This window comes from Corticium candelabrum, chromosome 1, assembly GCF_963422355.1.
Source record: "Corticium candelabrum chromosome 1, ooCorCand1.1, whole genome shotgun sequence".
Taxonomy (NCBI): domain Eukaryota; kingdom Metazoa; phylum Porifera; class Homoscleromorpha; order Homosclerophorida; family Plakinidae; genus Corticium; species Corticium candelabrum.
Genome location: NC_085085.1, coordinates 8907083 through 8931866, shown reverse-complemented (window position 1 = coordinate 8931866; position 24784 = coordinate 8907083). Strand labels below are relative to the sequence as shown.

Genomic DNA, 24784 nt, shown 5'->3' with positions numbered 1-24784 from the left:
GAAGTGATGGGAGGTCCACTAGAGCACTTAGAGAACCAACCCGTTAAATGTGCCAGGTACACCCCTGCTTATGGCATATAATCTCTAGTCTCTAGAATATTACACAACATCGGACTAGATCAATGAGATACAAGATCTATTGATTGAAGAATATAATCTGAAGTAGTTTTATAAAGCAGACATATAAAACTATGATGAGTTATGAGTGCACGTATATACTGTATATAATTTTCAACTTCAAACTGCAGGGTTTGAATCTCTTTGTTACTTTTAACTCAAGATGCTTTGAATCAATGCTGTCAACGATTATCAGGAGGTTTTCGTTTTCTATTGCTGGAGTGAAGACTGAGCAGGGTATGACCAGCAGCAAGAGAGGGATTAGCGAAGTTGCAATGTTGATTATCTAAGTGAAGAACAATTTGTTTAATGTACACACACACACACACACACACACACACACACACACACACACACACACACACACACACACACACACACACACACACACACACACACACACACACACACACACACACACACCTGTGCCTTCTATCATGGCCATAGTACTTGGTGGAAACCCAAACTGATTGCTGAAAGGAATGGCTGTTGAATCTGCAATAGAACATGCATGTCACCTAGTTGATATTATTACGCCATAAGGAACGACAGTGAAAGTAAATGCTAACTTGATTGTGGAGTTGAAGAATTGAATGAGCTTGATCGAGAATTTGGTCTTGGAACTGGAGCGAATGCGCTTCGCGATACTTGCTTAGTTGTAACCAAAGGAGGAAAGTTGAAAATAGGTGGATGCATAGCAGGAGGACCGACACCTTTGAAACGTATACAAAGAAAACTCTTGCTGAGGTAGCAGTGATACAAGCTAAGTTGTATGAGTTTGTGACGTGCACGTGTGTGTGTGTGTGTGTGTGTGTGTGTGTGTGAGAGAGAGAGAGAGAGAGAGAGAGAGAGAGAGAGAGAGAGAGAGAGAGTCATTGTTGTCGATCAATACATTAGTCTGCCTGTGTGCTTTGTTGTTTACTGGTGTGTACGTATATGTAATAGTCATATACTGTACAGAATTCAATTGCTGTAATGCAACAATTAACCATACCTGAAGCTGCTGTCAGATAGCCCGGAGATGTGGGCTGTGGAGCTAACATAGGAGGAGGGATGCCTTTGGCACCAAATGTCAATTCACCATCTGCCGTGATCGGATTTCTCATCAGACCGCTGGCATTGTGAATACTTGGAATATAGTTTGTGAGTCCTGTCGATAACTCTCCAAGCTCTGGACCAACATTGTGAGCTGGCCTAACGTGTGCATGGTCAGGGCGAGACAGTGCTGGCATGTCGTGAGATGACATGGTTGGGTAGTTGGAAGATGGTTGGAGTGAAGTAAATGGCGATACTAGTGGATATGAAAATGTCGATCCTGCAAGAGCATGTACTATGTATTTGCGTCTACTGTGGTCGTGTAGACTGTTTGTCTGTTGTCTGTAAATGGTACTTAGTGAACACAAATTAATACTACAGCCAAAACATAATGAAGACAACTTGACTAAATGTATTACCAGCAAGATGTTGTTTTGGTGTACTTGTCTGTCAGTCTGTCTGTCTGTCTGTCTGTCTGTCTGTCTGGTTATATTTCAGATATAACTAAACAGCCAAATATACAGAAATCACTGATATGCTAAACTAGAATGTAGACAGCTACAGTCACCAAACGTAATCCATACGTATAATAATTTACTAACTGTCAAAATTATGAAGCTGTCTGTCTGCCTGCCTGCCTGTCTGTCTGTCAAAGAAATATATTTTCATAAATCAGAACTATTACAGGCTAATCAGAACTATTACAAGCTAAATCAAACTAAGCAACTCTAACTAAAAGTCTAATATACAATAGACTACAGTTGACTCTGACAGGGTCTTACAATGACTATTTAACTTAACTAATGAACAAAAAACTAAAAAGTGTCCATTTCTGAGCTGCGCTTTTGACCACCTAAGATGTTATAGGTTTTCTGGACATCACTGAAGCATTACATCATTGCAACTCAACAGAAAAATTACGGCTCCAAAATGATTTAAACTCAGCAGGATTAATTCGGCCACTTTCATCTCTTGAGAGATGTGAGGGATCGTCTAGATACTTTAACGCTTTCTCACCCCAACGACCATAGTGTTAAAACACTAGGGGTACAACAGACGGTGAGGAACCTTGCGGAATGTTTCTCCCGTTTACTTTTTGGCTTTAATTTCTTCTCTACAAAGAGCAGCAGCTCCATCAAACAGAGAAGCCTTGGCTAGAACGTCAATACTTCTAGGATAAGCCATTGAGACATCTACATCAATGCTTTTCCCAGATGTCCACTGTCTGGCCTGTTGTCTGAATTGCAGAATCAGTGTTGTGCTTCATTTACATGATGGATGTTTTAAGCTTCCAAGGCAAGCACTCCATATTGTTACTATTGAGTTATGTGTAGACAGGGCCACCTCCAGTTTTACAAGTTAGAAGGTAGTATCCATCCATATCTAATTCAAGAGACTTTCCACAATTACATGAATTGGACAAAGAACTGAAAGGCATCGTATAACCTAACCTCATCAAGGATGCCAAGCGATAATCGCAGGATTCAATTGTAAACTCAGATGAGGAAGGTACATTGACCTTAAGCAAGCTGAATCTCTAGGAGTAGGAGCGTTAGTTGACAGTGATTCAGCCAAAGACTAAAAATACTTATGTGACAGATCTTGTTGTAATTTCTGACTGCCAACCTAGTTACGAATATCTGATCCTGGGGAACGCACTTGGCAAATATCATGACCAACAGTACCTTGTGGACCAACTAGAATATTAGCCACTAAAGTTGACTAAACTCTCCAATTCATGAAAACGCCATGACAAAGATTGGAAGAAATGAACCTAGGAAGCTAAAAAAGCAAGCAGGGAAATGGTAACCATTGAAGTCAATCCATGTTGGCAGCGTCACTTGTTCCCGGCACACAGAATTGACATCTAGATCTAAGAGACTGGCAAATGTGTTTCGTGCTACCAGGTCATAAGCTTCAGCAGCCAGGTAGACTAAACGAGGAGACACTGTTCCCAACAAACTAATCAAGCAGCTAACATGGCAATAACACAGCAATATCGTATAACCTTTTATTTCTGTGGTCTTAAATTACTGCAATTTGAGAATTTACACAAATTTTAATTACTGCAAATGAAATTTCTGCCTTCCCTGGTTGGAAGGCAGTTACTGATACACACACTGACAGTAACTAAATTAATAAATATGTACATGTGTTTGAACAGTATGACTTCCTGGGTAATCCAAGGATAGGACTAAATATCTATGAATTTTATTTGTGCGCTCCGTAATCTTTTCACAGAATTCGTAGAAATATCGTGATCGCAGAAATAACCAGTTATACAGTAACATAGCACTCTGTAGGTCATTTAAAGAAACCAGTTTATTACACAAAGGTGACCACCTCCTTCAGCAGAATTAAATTTGCGTCTGAAACAAACAAATCCATTCCTATAGGTTTTCCAAGTATAGTGATTCCAAATGATAATGTAGGGATTAAATTTTGAGGGCATTCTGGAGCAGTGTGTGGTCTGTAGATTTCTGTCTGTCTGTCTGTCTGTCTGTCTGTCTGTCATTACATATATTTTCAAACATTGAACTATTATACACCATCTAAGCAAAGCAACTAAATACTACCCAAGCCAATAGGGCTTGGTTCTACATACAAATATTTATGTTTATGTTGCTGTCTCTTGAACAATCTTCTTTATTTTTCTGTCAATCACTCTAGCATTTGATCGTTGTAGACACACAGAAAACACATATCTCCAGTATGTCTTGAAGGTTGATGCATTTGGCTTTCCGTCTTCGTCTCTGGATAGCTGTGACAGTTTCTTCAAATAGTCTTCAGCTTTCTCTCCCCAACAGCCAAAATGTTCGAAGACTATAGGAACAAATGTTAGTCGAAAACCTCAAGGCAAGAGCTCCTGGTCGTACTTTTTGATCTTCAGATTTTCTCTTCTGGTTGCCGCTGCTCTCTGAGTTGTAGCTGATAAACCTCCTATTTCATTGCTCCAGGGATGCGCTAGAGCAATATCCAATTCAAGCTCCATCCCCGATGCCGAATCGAATACGACTATGTCTGATCTGTCTTCAGAATTGACATACCTTCCTCTGGGTTCTTTTACGTGATGTAATTGCAGTTGACTCAAACAGTCTGACCATGCTGAAACCATGTTGTTATGGCTGATTGCCAGGCCGCCCCCAGTCTTACATGTTCTTAGGTGGTATCCATCTGAGTCTAATTCTTTCCCACAGTCACACTGACCAGAAGTCTGTCTGTCTGTCTGTCTGTCTGTCTGTCTGCCCGTCAATCACATATATTTGAACTTTTATCTATGATACATTTTGCAATGCAGGGTACTATGTACTGTCCAACTACTAGTAGTGTTCATCAACTAAACTAAGCTAAAATTGAAAGGCTCATGTAAACCAAAATGAGGACTACATTTAAAAGCTACAGTGGACAAGCAAAGCCTCAAGTACCAGCTAGTGGCTAAAGTACTGGGTGGCAAAGAGGTCACATCTGTTGTCTTCAGACAGCAAAGATAGCTTTTTAGAGATGACTCTAGCATTACACTTCTAGAGCTGGATTGAAAAGCGTTTGGACCAGAAGTCGATAAACTCTGCAGTGTTCGGTCGTCCCACTTTGCCCGATGGCTTCTTTGATAATTTGTACAGGAGTTTCCACCCATCGATCCCCCAAGCTCCAAAATGCTCCATTACCAGTGGGGTTACAGTGGCAATTATGCCTCCTGGTAATTGCTGTTTGCTGTATTTCTCTTTCTTTCTGTCTGCTCTCCTCTCTGCAGCGGCACCACTAACACCAGCAGATGATGGAAAGATGTCACTACTCCATGGGTAGGCGAGGGAGATATCTAGGCCAACGTTGTTTCCAATGTACAAGTAAAATAATACGATGTCTGGTCTGTTGTCTGTGGTTGTATAACGACTCCTCGGCTCCCTGCGATGGTGGATATGCAACCCACGGAAACAATCAGACCAGACGGACAAAATCAATTCGTGAGACCATACCGGCCCGCCACCAGTCTGTCTGCCTGTCTGTCTGCCTGTCTGTCTGCCTGTCTGTCTGTCTGTCTGTCCGTCTGTCTGTCTGTCTGTCTGTTTGTCTGTCTGTCTGTCAACACATACTCTCATATATCAGAACTATTGCAAACTGAACAAATACTACTAAACCTACTACTTGTTCGTTGACTCTGCAGGGCCAGATGCTGATAAATGTATGTTTACCTTCTGCACAAGCAACTGTAACAATTTAATTAACATAATAGTCTGGGTAAGTTTTGTTAGTTTTATTCTGGTCAGGCTGCCATTGCATCTCTGTATACAGCCACAAAAAGGCACCAAAGCCAGTTTCTCAATTCCTGATTGTTCTTACAATTATGTTTGTCTATCTGTCCATCTATCCATCAATTGTCTGTGTCTGCCTGTTTGATCGCCTGTTTAGCTGCCTTTCTGCATGCCAGCCTGCCCACCTGCCCGCCCGCCTGCCTGCCTCTCCAAAATGCAATAGTAAAGTTGTCTTGAGAAAAGTGTCTAAGTTGTCAACAAACAGACTAATGGAGGATAATGTAGTTAGTAGAGCTGTAGATACACTCAGTGCTTCACACATCGAAATAGTTGAACTTGTTTATAAAGCACTTTCCTTTAATTATTGAAAAATCATGTATTCTAGTGTGTAGAGATGCTGTATCCTAATAAAATAACCTACCTGCCTGTCTGCCTGCCTGCCTGCCTGCCAGTCTGCCTGCCTGCCTGCCTTGTGACTGTAGACAAGGGTTAGATCAAGAAGGCTTTCATTTGATTACCTCCAAATATGGAGGCGGTCCTGTCGGGTCTCACAATATTATTGTTGCTGAGTGGTCTGCTTGCCTAAAAGAGCTGGGTATTCCTTATCAAACAGACCAAAAAACAGATACATACAAACTGATGGAAGACCAGACATCACATTCTACGACATTGATTCTGGTGTCACCTATGAATGTGATGTTTCTTTGGCTCACCCTTGAAAGAAAGACATAGTGAATGGAGCTGCAAAGGCACGCAGACATGCAGCGACAAAACAAGAATCAGAAAAATGTTACAAATATTCAAAAGAGATCTTGCCAGATGGATGTAGCCTTGAAATTGTTCCGCTAGTTTTTTAGCATTTCGGCACATGGGGATCACAAGCGGAAAACTTACTGCATGAACTGGGAAGAAAGGCAGGGCTCATTAAAGGAAGACAAGTAGATGCAGACTTTATGTCACATTGGCGACGACGTTTTTCTGTGACTCTCCAAAAAATGGAATAGTAAAGTTGTTTGAGAAAAGTGTTTAAGTTGTCAACAAACAGACTAATGGAGGATAATGCAGTTAGCAGAGATAGATACATTCAGTGCTTCATACATTGAAATTGTTGAGCTTGTTTATGAAGCACTTTCTTTAGATTATTAAAAAAAATCATGTATTCTAGTGTGTAGGGATGCTGTATCCTAATAAATTAACCTACCTGCCTGCCTGCCTGCCTGCCTGCCTACCTGCACTTTCTTTTAATTATTGAAAAATCATGTATTCTAGTGTGTAGAAATGCTGTATTCTAATAAAATAACCTGCCTGCCTGCCTGCTTGTCTTCTGCTTGTTTGCTATTAGCTGTCAGTTTGTCGGTATTCTAGTTTCAATAATTTACCTGATGCTCCATGTGTAAACGTTGATATAGTGCAAACATTGGGCAAGTGACTGATTCCTAATGGCCCAATACTTTGTGCAGCAGTTCCAGCTACGCCACTCTGCAATCCTAAGAAATCAGGTTGTCCAGTGGATGATGTTATATGAGCCAGTGGCGGAATCTGTTGAGATGTTGATATAAATGATTGGTTTTGCTGAGGCTGGCCAAACATTGTCCCACTAGCATTAAATGCTGCAAGTAAGATTGAAGTTAGTGAATTACAGATGAGTAGGCATAAAGCATGCAGCATGTACACTACACACACACACACACACACACACACACACACACACACACACACACACGCGCGCGCGCACACATGCACGCACGCACGCACGCACGCACGCACGTGCGCACGCGCACACACACACACACGTGCACACACACACACACACACACGCGCGCACACACACACACACACACACACACACACACAAATGGTATGCCCAACTTTGTCGATCATTACACGACATATTGTTAGTTACCTGTCAGTTGAGATGACTTCACATCACACACACTTGAACCTCCCCACTGTAGTCCCGAGCCTGTTGCAAATGTTGTTCTTGATGGTAGGTTCAGCAATGATTCAATAAGATCTGAAGAACGCTTAAGAATTTGTTCCTAAATGACCAACATTCAGATTTTAATTTAATAATCAGTTTTCTTTTCTCCATATTGATGACTGACAACTTACCTTGCTAGTTATTTCTGCCTCACCAGGATTACGAGGCAACAACTTTTGCAAATTCTGGAATCCTGCCTCCAATGCTGCTTGAGCCATTTCTTGGACATCTGTGACAAGGAGAAATGTTTGTATGTAAAAATGTTTCTCTAAGACCATATCTGCAGCATCATTGGATGAATAAGAACACTCTGATCATCTGACACAGTAGTATATTAAATATATTTTATTATTGTTATTTTGAGTAAAGCAGCAAATCTACTTACACTGACATCTCATCAACGGTTTGTTTCTTGTCATACTTTGCAGATGCCTTACTTAGATTACCCATGCATATCTAACTGAAATTTTCTCAGACATTTAATGTTTAGTTGAGAGACCGAGCGCTGTTCACTTCGTGCCTTCAACAGATTTTTTTGTTTGTACCTACAGAGAATGCAAACCATCTGTCTAGATGGGTATATCTATTGGATATGTATACTGAGCTTTTACTGTAGTTACACATCGATTCAGACAATTAATCATTTGTCAATGCTGCAAAATTCAACAGTCACTTACACGTTTGGTCACCACATCATGTGTGGTCAATTGGTTAAAAAGTTGTCTTATGTGGGTAAACAATTTTGACTGTCAATTGTCAGTCTATCATTTTATGACAAGACTAGTTAATGTGTAAGCCAGAGTTGTTATACAGTGCTGTACATGTATCATTGCTATCTTCTTGTATGACACATAACTTGCAGCTTGCAACAAGCTAGTCACTAGCCATGCACTCATTCATGTAATGCTCTTGATCAGCGAGCTGGTGTTGTGTCGTCCACGTTACTTCAAACACTGCTTGCCTAACGAGCATAGCTGCCCGTGTAGCCACAGACACAAGTTGGACTCAACAGTAAATGGTAGTTGTGGAGGCAGTGTAGCTTGCTACGTACTATGAGGTGATTTTATGCTCTGCCATCTCTGCACGTAAACTCTTACTGGTTAATTTCTATAGCTCAGTAACTGACTTACTTGTATATGTAAACCTCAACGAAGCTTGGTTATAACATCTTCCTTTGTATGTCACAGACACCTCTACTGAGTCAGCAAATGGTCTTGGTGGGCTAGCAATATGCATAGCATGTGGTGTCACAACCTAAGAAGCACATATAACAAACACTATTCATCCCACAAAAATCAGAATTAAGTTTACGAACTATGGTTTTTAGCAGTTGAGGTCCGAAAGCAACTTGCATTCCATCAACAAAATTTTCACCAACAATAGCAACTGGTGTTCCTCCAGAAATTCCTCCTTCATTTGGGAGTATCGCATGGATGACAGGCATTGCTAATGAACAAGCAAAGTAAGAGTTATGCAATCACCAATGTACATTTAATTAATTAATAGAGCCTTGAGTACGTAAATTTGCTAACTGCCAAGTTGATAGCAATTTCATGGTAAATGTGTGTGTGTGCAATTAAAATAAATCAAACATACTGGTAGCATGACTACTATTAGGCTGTAGAACACACAACACATGCAGTAGGTAGGGTTTTGTTTTCAAAATAGTTCTAAACAATCTTAGAGATAATATTTGGTAATGACAAATGACAAAATTTCATTCTAATATGTACATAATTGTTAGAGTAAAATCAATAGCATTTCAACTCCTCTTGAGAAAAAAACTAGAAGAAATTATAAACAAGTGGTCAGTGCCAAAGTTCATTGGTGAATCCAATTGAAAGCCTAAGCAGAAGACAATTATTAACTACATGTATATCAGGGTATACACATAGTGGAGTAACAAGAACGTGACTGCTCATTTTTAATTTTATATCAATGTTGCAATTGCAATGTCATTGCAGGTACGAGTATGCTGTTATTACAGTATAGTATATGCAGTACTGAGCTACTCACGCATAGGCAATGGTTTTGATCTCAACAGTGGTGGTGCATCTATAAACAACATTTAGCTAAGAATAGTGAATGATAGGGATATGCATGTTTGATACCATAGCATGACTCCCCGGACTTTACTCTCCGGTTGTGCTTTGAGTTGTTATGTACAAACATGTTCTCTGAGTAGACCAAAATGTTGTCTTTAGTAGTTATATCGGATGAAGTTGTCACAACAACCTGAAATATGTAAATTTTTGTAAATGCATGAGAATGTGTGCAGTTATATATGTAGATCACAAATAGTCAAGCAGCCATGCAGCCAGACAGACAAACTGACGAACGATCATATGGACAGACAGACAGACAGACAAACAAACAGACAGGCAGACAGACTGACAGACAGACAGACAAACAAACAGACAGGCAGACAGACAGACAGACACTCAGACTGTTTTCTGCACAACCATGAATTAAGAGACAAAACGATGACATCCAAAGCAGACAGACAGACAGACAGATCAAACAACAGACTAGATAATATATGCAGACAGCATGCAGTTGACATGCTACAGACAGTCATACAATTAAATTAATCACAATAATTTGAACTGTGGACCTGAAATCTGCGCATCTCCTTTGGATTGCCAGCATTTTTAAGGCAATTCTGGTTACACTTTAGAAAGAACTTGAGGTAGTATCTGTACACAATTGTCATGTCCACATCATGAAAACAAGAATAATTATATTCTTCTCACTTGTCCAGTAAAACTGGATCAGAAGGTGTTTCATTGCGGTTTCCACATGACTTTTTGTCTGAACAACGACTGCAAGAGACAAATCTAATAATTGCAGCTATTGGCTATCCTAGCAATCTACATTTGCTGTAGAGATTTTGGACAAAACCTGAATCCAATCTGTTACTGTTTACTTGTTTGTCTGCATATGCATATTAATGACTAGTAACTGAAGCTGTGTCATTGTACTCTCCAGCTCACTTCCACAGCTATGTTCGCTCTAGACCGGGAAGACAGAGTACTACGGATTTAGACACTACTTCAAGCATGCTACATGAAATCTATCTAAAATCATCCAAAGCGACTGTCATTTCACATGAGCACAAACATCAATGTCAATGTACACATAGCGAGATTGAAGACATACAGGACATGGATGTGGTCCTGCATGGTCATTCAGTCAAATTCCCGTATTTAGCAACCCAGGCAAAAATTGCTTTCTCGTTAGCCATTACAGACCGCTACTGTATGCCCTGTGACTGCAAACATGAATTACACTCTTCTGGTAAAAGGCTCCTTTATAAAAGTTGGCTGTTTGTCTCATGTCAGTAGCTGCTACATACCATAGACTCAAAAATATTGACAACAATACTGTTTTGTGAAATGGTCCAAAATGTATATTTTTACATTTAGATGATTAATTTTGCCGATATATCAGTTCTTGAGATTTCATCAGATGTACAATGTACACGATGTGTTCCTTTCTTCCACACTGTCAATACATATATGTATATCTTGTTCTTCAAGGCAAGTAGTCCACTCATGTCGAGACAACTGCAGCACATGTACCATAAGTGGGAATTGAAAAATATTGATAAATTTAATTTTGACGATTCGCTCATCACCCCAAATTAATTAGAACCATCATCAAAATTTCTGTCTACAGTATGGCCAAACAAAATCTGTAATTGAACCATTCTGACAGCATGAAAAGCTTGACATATTTAAGCATAGCATAGCTCCCAGTCATGCACACACACACACACACACACACACACACACACACACACACACACACACACACACACACACACACACCGGAAGTGCATTAATATCTTTGAGTATCTACTCGCTATGCCGTGACTTAACAGAGGCTCGTTTCTGATGGTTCATACTGTAGCTGGAAACAAATTAAATTGCAGTGCTTACCTACCTGCACATGACTTCATGTGTAAGAAGTACTCGGCACATCTCTGGGTTTTTGTCTTGCCCTTCATAGGCAATGAGTTGCTTGTTGGATGCATCAACTAATCGCACAAAGATATCCTGCTCAGCCGCAATTCCTGTGAGTCAGAAACAGCAGTGCTCAAAAGCATCACTTTCAAATAATATATAAGTTTTAATCACCGGCATTAAAAATGCAGTGAAGTCGGTAATAAGCTCCATTCTTAACCTTTTGATCGGCCTACAAGAACACAATTAGAACACACATGCACAAACAAACACACACACACACACACACACACACACACACACACCATGTGTTACTGTAGATTATGATTCTCTAATGCAATATTCCATTTCAAAGTCATTGAGATTATTGTTTTCATTTATAGATAATTCCAAATGTCTTCATTTTAGACTATTTTAAGCCTTGGTGCACATGCACAGGTAGCTGGTCTTCTGCAGAGGTGGATGTGCACTATTTGCTGTATCTACTTGCACACTAAATTGTAATGACAAAAAAGGACATTTAGATGTAAGAAGCGATATTGTCATAAGTTGAGTTTTGTAGATTTGCAAGTTAAACCTTCATTCTTGAGTTATGGGTGATTTCTCAGTGTATGCATTACCAGTGTATCTACTTGGTACGGTGGCTTAAGTTAATGACAAAAATAAACTTCTTCAGGTAAGAAATGCCATTTTCTTAATTTAGAAGTGATGTTTTAATTTAGGGATTACAAGGTAAAGCTTCGTTCCTGAGTTATGGGTGAGTTTTCAGTGTGCATGTACAGTAGAAATATATGGCATTTTAGCTGCCCTGAGTGTACTGTACATTGAATGCACAGTTGATTGCACACCGAGCAGCACTTCCAATGCTTTTGTTCTATATACATCATACAGCAGGACATACCATCTCATAGGCATAGGAACCTAGTTCTGGTTGAGGTGGCACAAATTTGCCTACGAGGGCGTGGAGCTAAGCAAACATTAGGCCAAATGTAGTATTAATCGATTCATACACATTCTCGTGCATGTAACACAAAAAAAACAGAAAGCTAACACTAAAATTTATGCCACAAAAATATATGTTTCAACTCTCAATATTCTTGTCCTCACTTCAAAGCTTTTGAGTTAAAGTAGATTACTCTCCACATCTTCACGACCTCTAATTGCTAATCCTTGTCTCAACAAAAATTTCAAAGATTACATCTGTTTTCTAAAAAGATTACAATGCTGTTTCTGCTCCTGCTTTGCCTGCTGGCTAAAGCATGTGAGAATATATTTTCATGCTTCAACAATGCTACTTTAAGCATAGACTCCCGTGAAGATCAAACTCCTCCCAGTGGTGTAGCAGAAAATTTTTGGAGGGTTAAATTAATATTAATTAGTTTAAAACCAATATTAACCTTTTACATGCGCCGTTTTACATCCAGGATGAAGTATTGTGTTAGATCTGGTGTACACGCTATGTACTATCCAATTTTATCAACTCGCACGCTACTGTCTAAGTTATATACATGTTGTGCACACAGTGCAGATTTGGACAATCAATGGATTTTCTCTGCCCTAACCCTAACCCGTAACCCTAAGTCCACAGTTTGTCCACATCCACGTTCTCTGCGCATAACATTTAAAATACGTTAATTAAATACACTATTAAGTTAATGTTGCTAATTGCAACTTTGATAATGACGTTGTGTCTATTAGCAATATACTCAGTCTTCGGCCTTGGTCTACCACCACAAAAAAATTGTAACCCAAAGAAATGTAGACATGTGTAATTGCAACTATAATTATTAACACAACATACCATCTTAGTACAGTGTACTGTATAATTATGTACGTAAAATCACTATTAGACTAAACAAAATAGATGCAACCACGCCTATAAAAATGGAAATACAGTACTGAAACCCCAATAACCCCCAATAACCCCCAATAACCCCCAATAACCCCCAATAACCCCCAATAACCCCAATAACCCAAGAATCCCAGAAGAGCTACACCAACCGCTCCACGTGCTGACAATGTACCTCTCTATTGCTCGTTTCCAATTACCAAAGCCATCTGTCACAAATGTGTCTTCAAGCCCTTCCTTACACAATGACGGCAATACGGATGATGATGATGATGATGATGATGATGATGATGATGATGATGATGATGATGATGATGATGATGATGATGATGATGATGATGATGATGATGATGATGATGATGATGATGATGATGATGATGAAGCTCTATACAGAAAAACCTTCAACTACTAGAGTCGGTCTCCTGCACCAATCGCTCTGGCTCTGGTAGAAAAAATTAAGCATCAACCAAAGGTCTAGCTGCCCTAGCAGTTGTCGGAGGTGACCTCGATCCCTCAATCTGGTCTCTAGGCGGTCATCTTGACTTGTTTTAGTTAGGAATTGATTGCGAATTGAATATCTGTCTCAGAGTGCCTGACAGAAATTTCGAGGGCTCTGTCGCGTCGACACATAAAATTACGAGGACATTGCTTCCGTGTCTTTTCCGTAGGGACCCTTGCAAAGGTATAATACGCACTTCCCTAGCCTCGCGTGGCCAGACCTCAAGAGTCTGAGTCTGCACACTTTCAACTCACAACGAAATATGTGGCTCAGTTTTGCTGCACTTTAGGCGAGCACGTGCCTTTGGTTGCTTCCGCGGTTCCTACACCAATGCCTATTTTCAGGCGCGGATTCAGGGATGGTGCGTGTGTGTACCCCAACACAGTAAGCGTGTCCTAATTAATTAAGAAATTTCTATAAAAATTCTATAAAAAGATTCTAGGGAATATACAGAGACGTAGAGAGGACTTTCCACGGCTGGGCTGCAGCATTTCAGTGTCAGAACACAGTGACCGATGATTCATCCCTAGGATAACGCGTCGTTGTGGCACGCGAAGGAACCACGTATGTTCTAACAGAGACAATCGAAGAGTACTATTATAGAAGAACTATTGTCGTTCCGTTTCTGGATCACTTCTTTGGTCAAATGTAGTAAGTGTTTATCTAGACTCAATGTTGTTGAGATCTTATTTAATTAATTAATTAAGCAGAGAAAGGTTTCTAAAGCGCAGAAACGTTAGTGCTTAGGCTAGGGCTTGTCCCTCTAGCTAGCTATGTGTACAGACACCTTTTGGAAACGACAAGCGAGAGAGCTTGGAGCGTTTTACCAGTAGGATCTGCCTAGAGTCCTGTGACTTTGCATGGACGAGGAGCAAGTTTGTTGGAACGTTCAATGACAGACTCTTGAAATAGAAAACTTGCCCTCCACTTCGCATCAAGCTGGCACAGATAAACAGAATTTTCCAATTGTAATTTACCGTAAATACCATTTTGAGAATTATTTGCATGTACACAAACAGCCACTAGTTGTGAGCAGAGCATCAGTGGACACAACGATTTAATTTAATTGATTAATTAAATTCAGTTAATATTTTCTGCGTTTCACAATGGAACAGAAAAGACATAACGGTCTCGCCTACACTTTCACTACGACATAAAAAATTGACTATATTATCAATTCATCTATGATTTTGCTAGAAAACATCCCTGAAGGATAGAATTTATCCGTATACTAGACTCAAATGATTAATTGACAGCTTAGTGCGTAGTACCGTTTCATTCCGAAGTTATGTCAGATGGTTTTTCTGTTACCTTAATTATTCTAGTCATATGGTCTCTAGATAATAATTATCAATCTAAATGGCTCTCCAATTCTAACCTATATAGAGTGTAAAAATAATTATGGCTCCACAAGGCGCCTAGCTCCCTTAGAGGGGTGTTTAAGTAATTAGAGTCATAGGGCTCATTGTAGAATGTAAGATACTACACCACTAGAAATAGAGGAAAACATGTTAGCTAAGTGCATCCTAACCTGTGCTTTGCAAATCCCCAAAATGTACGCTGTTCCAATTACCATGTAAGAGGGGTGCTTTAGTTAGAATAATTACGGTAATATTCTTATTATTTTATTGAAATTAATCACGCACTCCCATCTTGAGGCTCTGGATCTGCGCTTGAGATTGAAGTCTAGAAAATCTAGCACATAGATCGAGATGTGGTAAGTGTGTGATGTAGCTAGGAAACCGTGTCTGTGGGTCAAAGGGACCGTAGCTATTCCCTCGGTTTATATTTCATACCTCTTTGCATTAATTCTCAATGTTTTGCCCCTAAATAAGGTCCTAGACCCTACTCCAACTTGCTAATTATCAAGTAATAATTTAAATAATTTATTTTAATTAGTAAGTTATTACTTGCAAGAAAATAATAAATTAGTGTACTTAATTAAACGTTTAGATAAAAATACTGAATTGCTAGCTGGATATTCAAGTACCGGAGTCTGTTCGACGAATTGAACAAACTCGGAGCGTTCGATCTCTACCAGTTGATTGTTCTGGTCATGGAACATAAGAATGAAATGGAAGAAATTGCTCTTGCGAAGGTTTGCCGGAGGTTGCTTCTGGAAAGATGCCCTTTTGATGAGACAACTGCAACAGACAACCCAACCTTTATTTTTACTAACATTGCGTTCTTAGCACAACAAGCATCAAGTCTAGTAACAATCTCCAGAAAACTGCATGAAAAACCGCGAAAAAAATAATTAATACTCTAAGAACGGTCTAGCAACTGCGAACATATACTAGAATCTCTACAGTCTTGCACCAAAATGTCGTCGGTCGTCTGTTGAGCAGAGTGACAGTAAGCGACAAACGTCAGACGAATGTGCAGAAATGAAGCCGCCGAACTGTCTAGTACTGCTTCTTTGTCATCCCAGAAGACGCGAGCTGTTCGCGGCTTTTGCGTGTACATGACCAAGTCATTCATTCTTCTATCGATAGGTAAGCTTACCTGCGGCTGCTAGCTGCTGCTGAAAGGACGCGATTGGGTGCGTCCGCCGTCGGCTGATCCTGTGAGAAATTGAAGAGGCGTCATTACACATACAAATCTCCGCCCCTCTGGGCTGGCGCACACAATGAGGAAGCAACGCGTGCAAAGGAAACACCCGCGTACCATTTGCTTGCACGAAGGCTGTTGAGCCATTCTCAAGGGAACTGCGAACCACCACGCTGCGACCGCTGGCGCCTCCCTAGGGGCTACGACTCGAACGCTGAGGGACGTCGTCGAGTGGCGTAAAGATGCCGCCGACCAATTATATGACGAGGTCAGTACATTAATGCGTGGGTACCGCCTACTCACGTGATTTGTAAGCACGTGCTCTAATTCCCGCGCCAATGAATCTGTAGAAGACAACTATTGAGGAAACTTTCCAGTAATAAATCGTTACAGTTTATTTACTTGTGCGTGCATGTCCACATCTGCTCGTAGTTACCATAATACGTATTAGTATCGCAATACTAAAGCTACTATCTAGACTACTAGATCAACAACCGATGAGACAAAATTGTGCGTTCTAGTTCACGCCATTGCACGAGCTGTTCAGAGTTCAGGTTGTTAATTAAACTATTTATACACAATGAAACCTCGAGGCAGATCCGCGACGTTGGTGGACATTTCCTAGGGTAGACTTCGTGATGTGACAGCTAAGAACGGCAATTTCAAAGCGTTGTCTCATTCTTCCCATCATTTTCTAGATGGAGTTGAAACTTTACAAATTGGTATCCACATACGTCGACGTGAGTTTTGGGTAACTATGATTTTGTGGTAATATGACTTACCAATGCCATACGCGCATGATAGCTAGAGAAATTTCTAGAAGCAGCTCCAGGTCATACTTGTTTACGATTAAGCTATGTATGTCGTGTTGGATGTGCATGAGGATTATTAGCATATCACGGAATCGGATTCGGGAACAACGGTGTTTAAAATTAATGTAATATACTGCAGGTATCCCCAAACTGTTGCCAAAGAGGAGACAATCATCTGGCAACAAGAGACCTGAATCAGATTCCGAAAGACGTGTAATACGCATGTAATAGCTAAGTACATACAAATGTGGCTTATAACATGTTTACTTTTTAAAATTTTAACTAATCAACGATTAATGAAGACAGAAAATGATATAGATTGGTAACTATTTTCACGGATTTGCAGTAGAAACGCCGCAGGAATAGTAAATCATGCAATTGCACACACACACACACACACACACACACACACACACACACACACACACACACACACACACACACACACACACACACACACACACACACACACACACACACACACACACACACACACACACACACAGAGGACATTCTCAAGCACAACTGATCACATGATATTGCATGAAAGTAACCAACCTGTAGACCACAAACAAAATTTTTGTATTATATTTGTAAGATCGACATAAGTCTCAAATAATAAATGCAAGCAGCTAGACGAAGTCAAGTTATAACATTCATCAAGTACTCTGCTGACATGTAACACAAATGTTGAATTCGAAGAAACATTTAGAAAGAAAGCATCTGTCATTTGATCTGTAACTGAAGGACAAACCGAGACAACGAAAACTATGTTTGAGCGCTTGAATTCTTGTTTTCTGTGAACCCGGTTGAATTCCTTTTTAGGCAATACTCAATGATATTAATAATCATCATAATGAGCCAACAAACAAATATCATCCACCCTCGTGCCTACAACAAGACAACTTTAAATGCATATACACATTAATTTTTAGAAACGATAAACATTATATCTAAAATGCACAAAGAGCCTAGCTGCATCTACACAATTTGTTGTTTCCCTACTGTCCAATTTGAAACAATATCAGGACTGGTATCAATGTGTCTAATGACAAATTGTATATACAACAAGCTAAAACTGATCTGCCGTAAAGCCTGGAAAGTCAACACTGTTTACTTTCTTCCAAGCATTTTCTTCACTATCACAATACAGAGCTGTTCCAACTGGTATCATAATAGCAATTCCAAGCAAGCCAACAGCACAGATCATCGATAGAACCATTTTTGGCAAAGTCAGATAGTGAACCCTATAGAATCAATCAGACAGCCCATCAAACTTAAATCATAGTAAATGTATTCTCAACCAGCAAAGTCAATAAAATTAGAAGCTGATAATTAAACAATAAAAGATAAACAAAAGACAACATATAATTCCTAGGCAGCCATTGTACTTCTATGCGAGATAATGTTTAATGGCCCCATTGCTAATTGACTTGGCTTATAATTTGTGTATACAGACCTCTGTGTATGAGTTATAACCTCATCAACACACTTGCAGCAATTAAGGGGTCTAGCCACAGCAATACCCATATATGATGTTAACACGTGGATCAAAGCAACAAATAGTGCTACAATCTTGATAACATATTTTCCTCCGTAAGGAGATATTGCAAACAGCTAGAGCAACTAGGTAAACATGACAAATTTGATAGACTGTACGTTCTATATATAAAGCTATACAGCTATAACTTGACTTCAATGTCGCTATGTCATATTATGGTTATTAGCTGCGAAGTGTTGAGAGAGTTAACAATTAGATCTTTTGCCAACTGTCAGATCAGACTTGGTAGAGATTGCTATTCCTTTTTGAAGAGTGTCGTAGCATGATAACTATAGACTAGTTAATAATTAAAGTTGAAATGAGCCACATCGATATCACTTCGTATGTAAAATTTATTGTTCATCCAGGACACAAACAACTGCAGTTCAATATCACTATAGCAAACGCAATGACTACATAGCTGGCACACTCCTCAGCTTAGTTAAAGCACTATAGTACACAGTAACGTTCTTTTACAATACTCCCAGCTCAAATGGCGTACAGCAATGCACATGCAGTTGCAAGCATCTGTCACTTGCTTCACAATTCACCAATTGCTCAGTATATATATATATATATATATATATATATATATATATATATAAATATATATATATATATATATATACCTTGCTGCTTATTATTTTATGACATTATTTAATTAATTAACTCAATAAAACAACAGCCCTTTAAATTAATAGTAAAATGTTTGAATGGTAGCCACGGCACTACAAGATCCACTTACTTTAGTTATTGCATTCCCTCTTACCTCTAGAAAACAAATGTTAAGACTGAAGACCATTCAAATAATGCACAAATTATTACAACTACATAAGACAATGCAATCAGCACAGGCCTATAGTCTACAGTATATAGTACGTGTACTTCTCAAAAGTAAAAAATGGCATAAACAATGTAAGCAGTATACAGTCGCGTTTCAAAAATTTGCATTCCTTTTGCACTTTCCTATCTACAACCAGCTATTTTCATGATCACAACAATCAAAGTTTAATTTGTCATATCAATTAACGGTTTAATTAGGTGACTAATTAATACAAATTTAGCTTTGAAGTGCAACTATACTTTTGGGTCTTGGTCCTACTGTGCAAATGAGTTTCACTACAGTATTAACTGCACGCCCAGGTGGAACTAGCCTCTAAGTTCGACGGTCTGGAACTTTGAGGCTAGGGTGAACCATGCAAAGTACTTTACAAAGTACATAAATCTCCACTTTTAGTAGGCGTGGTCTCCTACAGCACTTTCATTCAAATTCATGGCAACGCCAGTGGCGACAAACTCCCACGCAGTTTTGAAGGCTCAGCGACGTCACTGTCGATCGTTACCCTAGAAAGGTGTCACATGATGCACAACAGTATTACATAACCTTCTAGTCGTTTTCTGCAGAAAGCATGCATGTTTATCGGCTGCAGATTGCGCGTGCGTCGATCTGTGGTGCGAGTCTGAATTCCCAACATCTCTTCTTTACATATTGATGTGATGCAAGTGAGCAGGTGCTTGGTGAATCTAGCACTAGGCAACATCTATTCTACAACTTTGTATTTCAACTTTGGCAAGTGGCGGCTAGCATGCAATAGGCATGCAACCATGCATAGGGTACGTCGGTTCACCTCATTACGGGAACAAAGCGCTAACGATGTGGCGTACAAAGTCCTAAGACGTGCCGTGAAGTGTAGCTGTGACGTAAAGTGCACTGTATAGACATGTGTTTCTCTGCATGCACTTGCTTCTAGTCTGCTTGTGTTGCCGAGTACACTTCTTAATTAAGCAGCGCCTCCAACCTAGCATATTCCATTCGCTGTGCAATCCTACTTATAAGACGCAGCAAAAACACTAGCAACTAAACATGATTCTCGTATAGTGCACGATATGGATTTGTAGTGTTATCTATATATGCAATGTGTCATGTGATAGCCATTGCGTAAATGTTACAAAGAAACAGTTCATTCAACGAACTAAAGTAACACATCAAAAATCAAGGTGTATACTTTAATATATAATCGTACTACGAACGAACAACCTACTTATCTATAAGCAATCGTTCGCTGAGATAGCGAGTCCTGCACAAAACATTAAAAATTTTTCTCAAGTGACTAGATCTTCGCGAATGTAATTTAGTAATCTTGCAAAACATAAGCACGCATTTCAACGTGATTATCTAGATAGCCTCACACAGAACTGCATGTATGTAGGCTCGCGCGCCGGCAACGCAAGCATCGCCGCTCTTTTCTCACGCAGATACACCCGTAAAACAACGCTCATAGCGTACTAGACTATTGCACAACATTTTAGACCGCCAGACGGCAAAGCAGGAAATTACATAAACAGTCTTTCGTCTTGTCGAGAAGTACGTTGCCGCACTAGCCCGAGACTAGTTTGTAGAACAAACAACATTCCAGCAAATCCAGAAAACAGAGCAGCATTACAGACTCCCTTTTGCCGCATCCACCGTCTTCAGGAAACTTCGCGTAAAGAGCGCACGAACTCGGACAAATGTCGTACGCTTTCTTGCTAGCAAACGTAGATGCAACAAGAACGACTCCTCCAGCAACTGATAGACACCATCAAAATAGCTCAATAACCGTGAAGGCGCCCATCACTCACTGAGAACACAAATGCCAAAGTTATACGCACGCGCATGAACATCTTTGACTTAAACAACTTAATTAAAATCTAAAAGCAGTCATTTGAGGGCAGGTGACACCGGTCGCGTCCACTGCGGTCCAACACTCTCTAGCTCTTCAGCGTATATTGATAGTGTACAATTGTTGCAGTGAAAACAGAGCGGTCACGCGTGTACGGCTGTGTCCTAGTAGGGTGCATGCATACATGTGCTCAGTGCATTCGTTCCCGGTTCCTCTAGCTAGCGTCTTCTTAAATTTATATATTTATAAGCTGCAGCAATTCTCGGCGTATTAGCGGCCTTCGTCTCCATGCACCGCTACGTATACATGCATCTATACCGGTAAAGTCTCTAGCTAGACACTATCTAATCAACACAAAACGGAATCATGCGGTAAACAATATGGTTTACGATACCTATAATTATACGCTTGTGCAAATAGCCAAAATTGCAAAGCTTTCTCTGGTCCACTGTGACAGCCAGAGCCACCTTTCTCTATGGCTCTAGTGTCTCCTGAACAAGAAATTCTAAGCACATCGTTGTAATGTGGTTTCATTTGAATCGAAACTATAGACTGCTGGTACTTCAATGTACTTGTCAGAAATAACCAAAACCTGACAATCAGTAAATAACAATAGTTTAGTAATTAGAGGTGTCACGTGTGTTCCCAATTAATTTTGACTCTTAGCTACGGTGTACACTATAGAATTTCCTCTGTCGGAACGTACTAGACAGCTTTATCATTTCCATCTAAAAGGGTTGCTAAATGAACTTAGCTGCTACTATGCACACACAACCATGTGTGCATGTACCGTATTTCCTTGAATAATTCCGTAGAGAATTTATCTTTTGGGTACCTATTACTGGGGGGCATTAATTAATCGAGAGAGTAAGAAAGGAAATTAAGAGCAGTGGCGGATCCAGAAATTTATTGAAGAGGGCACATGCTTTGTCGCGGGAGGCTAGGTCACATGATCATGCGCTGACGCATGTGACATCTGCATGAAAGCATCTTGCACACAATTCCCGGATCAGGTTGAATAACCACACCCTATACGATTTTCCGGGTATCCTGCTACGGCACTTCTAAAAAAAATCTACAGTAATTTCAAAAGACAGCTACACAACTAGTGTCTTGCGGAATGAGATGCACGACGTCGATCGAGCCCTCCTGAAGAAGCCCTCCACAAGAACACGCCCTCCTGAAGAGGCACGAGCCTGCAATGCCAAGGAATTTATCTAGATATTCTAGAGTGAGCATGCTATGTAGCTTCGTAAAATCGATACGTATAGAGAACAGCGAGAGAAATGATTGAAGAGGACAGTCTTGTGGCTTCATACAGTACATGTCTAGACACTCATGTCTTCCAAAATCCGGTCACGTGTAGTAAACAACACGTCTGCGCAAGGTCGACGTAGATAGACCGCTGTCTTTGCCGTCGGCCTCTCCGTACGTCAGTAGCCGTCCGAGTTAGATTAAGGTACCTATTTATTTTTTTAAAAATCTCACACAGCTGTATAACTCTGAAACGGTCCTTCAACGAAGAGAAGACAAGACGCACCGGCGTGTGTCATCCACGGGTCTAGATCCGGGTCTCTTCGGTCACCGACACCTGCTCAATTTAGTGCAAGATTGACGTCGAGCAGGTCAGCGTGTAGTGAGTAGAAAGAGTCATGGCTGTTGCCGAACGTGAGCATTTGGCCTGGGTTTCTGTCTTCATGGAAGTCGACGACATGACTCGTTACGAGCAATTTCGTTCTGCTCTACGTTGTGCTCGTCTGCTTCACGTTCGTAATTCACATGTTCAGCAATTGGACTTCCTTCTTTCTCAACGTTCGCATCTAATTCAAGGCGCAAAATGGGAAAAACTGAATGACATTTCAGTCGGCGCATCTCGTGATCACTTGTGGCCTCTCAGTATCTGGCTACCTCTTCCGGTTGGAGGATTTTATTTCCAAGCCGCCTTTCCTGGTCAAGGAACGGTCAGGCTGGACGGTGGACAGTCTGTGTTAGAATACGAGCTACTGCTTTATCGCCCAGACGGCGTCGGGAACAACGAGGACGACACTGTGCGTGCGAACCAAGTCATTTCTCAATGGGCCATCTTCAAATACAGTCGCATCGTTCGTATTTGTGTCCCGCTAGACTCTATTGTGGCGCTTTCGTTTCACAGGCTCGGTCAGCAGTCGCTGGCAATGTTGTGCGTCGAGGTCAATCAGACACCGCGGTTTGAGTGGCAGCTCGTGCTGGAAGCTCTCGGCATTGGCCAGTCGAGGGACAGAGACGACTTCACTCCGCACGAGGCGGCGTCTCGATGTGGCAGACACTACATTTTTGCCAATGTGGATTCTCTGGCTGAATTTGTTGTGTGGTTGCTGAGCTGTAATGAAGGCCTGAGGGAGAGGCAGTTTCTTATTAGGGACATGACGAGAAACATTTCTAAAGAGATAGGACGACATCTGAAAGAGGATGGAGTAGGTCAATCCGGGCAGAAATCTGACAGGAAGAGTTCTGTTGGATCGAAGTCGGGTGGCCTTATCAAAATGCTTGCCAGACAACAGTCGACGTCTGCATTGCAGTTATGGCAGAAAATATCGAAGCCCGTGGTGTCTGGTAAATTTCGAATGTCTCACAGATGGAGCAAGCAAAACATCGTATCTCCTGGTCAAACACCACGTCAAGCAATCATTGCTGTGCTGGTCAAACACGGTCTCGTCAGCCCTGCATTACATGGTGCTCCTCCGAAGGATGCATCGGATGCCGAACAGCTTCCTTTCACTCACAACAATTTTCTCGGCAATGACGATCTGGTGAAGAATTTCAATCCATGTTTTGTGGATTATCTGAACTTCCTGTGTGAAGATGCATCAGAGTTGGACACGATTCTTGCCACAGTCTATGATTCAAGGAATAACGAGGGTTTGGAGAATTCCATAGTCACTGCCACTCAAGTGTTGCTCGCAGAGACACACAGACTGAAGTCGTTGGATTATTACTTCTCGCTCTGCGTTCGAGTGGCTTTACCCTGTAGTGAATACAAACACTGTCTTCGATGCCACAAATGTGTGTCGTGGAGGTATTGGCACTGTTACGCCTGTGAGATGTGCTCACGAGGCCAAACGTCAATGCAATGCCAAAACTGCTTGTCAGGACGAAGATTTGCAGCCGAAGGAAGCGATGCGGAGTTATTAGCTCGATATGAGACCGACAAACCAAACTGGCACGAGTTTTCATGACCGACAGATACAGTTATAGTTGTCCGAACAGGTACTGGTACTTAATTAAGAGGATTATATTTATATCATATAGGCTGCAATAATTCTTGAAACACTAATGTATGATTGTAGTGTGTTTGTGTGGTAGGTACAGCAAATGATTCTTAACATTTTGTATTTTCTAGATTGCATCTCCGTCGCAAAGTTATCTTCATTAACGAACTGTCCGATTTGTGATACAATGACACATTTTCAAAGACTGACACCACACACACACACACACACACACACACACACACACACACACACACACACACACACACACACAC

General features: G+C 40.6%; 2 protein-coding genes and 1 long non-coding RNA gene across 4 annotated transcripts; 1 reads left to right on the top strand and 2 right to left on the bottom strand.

Annotated features, from left to right (window-relative positions):
- Positions 1 to 56: 56 nt before the first annotated feature.
- LOC134177124 (transcription factor unc-3-like) lies at positions 57 to 16455 on the bottom strand. Of its 2 annotated transcripts, XM_062643854.1 has the most exons (18): positions 16364 to 16455; positions 16202 to 16260; positions 15687 to 15840; positions 11523 to 11580; positions 11329 to 11458; positions 10137 to 10205; positions 9998 to 10079; positions 9495 to 9618; positions 9400 to 9438; positions 8699 to 8829; positions 8514 to 8637; positions 7515 to 7612; positions 7306 to 7441; positions 6782 to 7012; positions 1112 to 1432; positions 687 to 830; positions 541 to 612; positions 57 to 403 (listed from the first exon to the last, which is right to left on the bottom strand). In XM_062643854.1, exons 1-18 carry the CDS (start codon positions 16391 to 16393, stop codon positions 300 to 302), a joined length of 2106 nt encoding a protein of 701 aa, XP_062499838.1. In that variant the 5' UTR covers positions 16394 to 16455; the 3' UTR covers positions 57 to 299. The 2 variants fall into 2 exon arrangements, with proteins under 2 accessions (XP_062499838.1, XP_062499847.1); XM_062643863.1 differs by lacking the exons at positions 15687 to 15840; positions 16202 to 16260; positions 16364 to 16455 and adding an exon at positions 13373 to 13917.
- On the bottom strand, positions 3656 to 6768 carry LOC134177137 (uncharacterized). The gene is made up of 2 exons (XR_009969435.1): positions 4029 to 6768; positions 3656 to 3975 (listed from the first exon to the last, which is right to left on the bottom strand). It is a non-coding gene; the product is annotated as an uncharacterized LOC134177137 (long non-coding RNA).
- Positions 16456 to 22786: 6331 nt separating the features above from the next.
- Positions 22787 to 24678, top strand: LOC134187216 (uncharacterized). The gene has a single exon (XM_062655336.1). The coding sequence runs from the start codon at positions 22914 to 22916 to the stop codon at positions 24474 to 24476; it is 1563 nt and encodes a 520-aa protein (XP_062511320.1). The 5' UTR covers positions 22787 to 22913; the 3' UTR covers positions 24477 to 24678.
- Positions 24679 to 24784: the final 106 nt, after the last annotated feature.